General features: G+C 32.4%; 1 protein-coding gene across 5 annotated transcripts in view; it reads left to right on the top strand.

The window, feature by feature from the left end:
- Positions 1-2,500, top strand: part of LOC137980542 (serine/threonine-protein phosphatase 2A regulatory subunit B'' subunit gamma-like) — a 16,169-nt gene that overhangs the window by 2,068 nt on the left and 11,601 nt on the right. For all 5 annotated transcript variants that reach the window (XR_011118536.1, XM_068828001.1, XM_068827999.1 and 2 more), the window contains exons 3-8: positions 1-95; positions 392-448; positions 1,285-1,340; positions 1,694-1,750; positions 1,953-1,993; positions 2,467-2,500. The exon at positions 1-95 is cut by the window's left edge and continues 10 nt beyond it; the exon at positions 2,467-2,500 is cut by the window's right edge and continues 37 nt beyond it. Coding sequence is in view for 4 of the 5 variants with exons in the window: in XM_068828001.1 (XP_068684102.1) it covers positions 1-95; positions 392-448; positions 1,285-1,340; positions 1,694-1,750; positions 1,953-1,993; positions 2,467-2,500 (340 nt within the window). In the remaining variant the exon portion in view is untranslated. The remainder of the gene's footprint in view (positions 96-391; positions 449-1,284; positions 1,341-1,693; positions 1,751-1,952; positions 1,994-2,466) is intronic.

The raw sequence follows: 2,500 nt of genomic DNA on the forward strand, positions 1-2,500 counted from the left end.
AAGATGAGGTCTTATTGCAAAAATTGAGAGAAGAAGCAAGAGCAGTATTTCTTCAGAGAAAAAGTCGAGAACTTCTTGATAATGATGAACTACAGGTAATGAAATATAATATTACGTTAACCACTTTCCTGGAGAAAAAAGTTAACAAACCTGAACTAACCTTGTATTATTCATGCACCTCTAGCATAGTCATGGGATTGTTTCACACGTTGCATGTTCTGCCAAATCTTATATTACATGTATCTCACTCAATTACCCAAATAATTATTTCCTGGGATCGCAAATATGCCATAAATATGAATTAAGATCTAGACAAGTAGTTTATTATTGAATAGGGGCAGTGAACTGACTGAACATGTACAAATTAATTAGTGTCCTATTTTGTCATTAGAATTTGTGGTTTCTTCTTGACAAGCATCATACTCCACCTGTCATTGGAGATGATCAGGTACATTTAGATATGCATGTCTTAAAGTGCAGTATTCGATGGAATAAATAGAGGATATTACAATGTCATTTCGGCACAGAGATACAAAATTTCTCTTCCTGTTAAAATTAAAAATTAATATTTACAAGTTAGCTCAGTGAATGAAACCATTTCACTTTTAAATTAACAATTTTATCAAAAAAATTTTCAGGAAACTTTACTTCACAGCCCACCGATTCAAGATTTGCAAAAACAAAAAAAAAATGAGCGAGACACCCAAATTTACCTTTACTGAGATTTTAAGGCAAGGATGTACATCAGGCCCCAGTTGTTCGAACGATGCATAGCGCTATTTGCCGGATAAATCACTATCCAGTGGATATAATCAGTGATTTATCCGGGGGATAGCGTTATCCACCTTTTGAACAACTGGTGCCAGAGGTGTAGTGTTGAAGAAAAGGGAAAAGAGTGCTTTAAGAAGTGCATGGAAATCAACCACATTTTTGCAAATTGCTTTAAGTAAACAATTTGTTGATCATCATAGTTTTGCATCCAATGTATAATTTATATCCAAAATTAAAAAATAGGAAATTTTTTCATTACACTGTACAGTGTACATAGTTTTTTACTCAATAAAGTGGCGTGGAGGATGAAATAACTTTGCAGCAATAACTGGTACAATTTTACCTCACTTCCAAGTAAACATTTTTAAATTTAATATTATCAAATGAAAACGTTTACTTATTACTTGCAATAATTGTTTTTTGGAACTTTTTTTCATGACTACATGTATGTTATGAGTATTCAGTATTAATGTCATTGAAAATGAAATACTGTTATACCAACATTAATTTTAGATGATAAATTATGAAGACTTTTTGAAAGTTGGAGAAGAAGCAGGTGCTAAATGCAGGTAAAATTGTGAAGACTAAACACGATTATGATTACTTCAATTTATTTTGATGAAAAAAAAGAGCCCTAATTCTCAACTCACAGCAAACTCCCCTAACACAACATGGGTTTTGTTTTTAGAAAATAATTATATTTATATTTTAAAATATTTTATATTTTCTCATGGAAAGCTGTGCAGTGATTGTATGCATGAATCAGAAGAAATTTAACTGAAGAAGTGAGGTCATGGCTTTCCTGTCCCATTTCTTTTGGCCTTGTTTGTTTCAATATTCATTTTGACATTGAATTTGTCGAATGTAAGCTATTTTTTTTAAATTGGTAGTTTCATCCATTTCCTTTGCATGTTGGTTGCAGGCCTTTCTTCAGTGCAACAGTCTTTGCCAAGCTTTTTCAGCAGGATCCTTTTGGAAGGTTAGTACCACATCCAGTACACGGATGCTAGAAATTATTCTTAATCATTGTTTTTTAAGTACAAAGTGTGTGCATGTGAAAATGTCCCCAGTTTTTCTCCGACTTTCAGATTATCATTATAGCAAAAGCATAAAATAAAATGATGTATAAGAAAAATGTAAAATTGATCATTTACATTGTATTCCTTCTGTTTAAATTTCAGAATATCCATCATGCAGTTTTTTAACTATGTGATGCGCAAAGGTAGGTTAAAACACTGGCTTAAACTATCACAAACTAATAATTAATAGAGAAAAAACAATTTCACGAGTGCATCCTTCAAAACTCTGAAAACTGATGATTATGAATCCTTACACAGTTAGTTTAAGGATCGTATAGCAGCTCTTGTAAGGATCACTCACTTGTCACTGATTGGCTTGCTACATTAACTAAAAAATTACTGTTATTCAGTATAAGACTAAACAACAGAAACAATGAGTACTTAATGGGGATCATCTTGAGCAGGCCTGAACAGGATGGAATAATAATTATTGCTTGTTCCCCACTAAATCAAAAACAAGGCAAGTAATTACAGTGTACATGTAGGCTACCATAATTTTGCAGTGCAACAACGACTTGTGAACACTGGTGTTTCTCAGGGCCATCTGTACAATACAGACTTTGAATTGAAATTTACTTTTCAGATGATTTCTCTTTATTTCTCTGTATTTCTATAGTTTGGCTACATCAAACCAGAATAGGGCTTAGTTT

Source organism: Montipora foliosa, chromosome 12 (assembly GCF_036669935.1).
Source record: "Montipora foliosa isolate CH-2021 chromosome 12, ASM3666993v2, whole genome shotgun sequence".
Lineage (NCBI taxonomy): Eukaryota > Metazoa > Cnidaria > Anthozoa > Scleractinia > Acroporidae > Montipora > Montipora foliosa.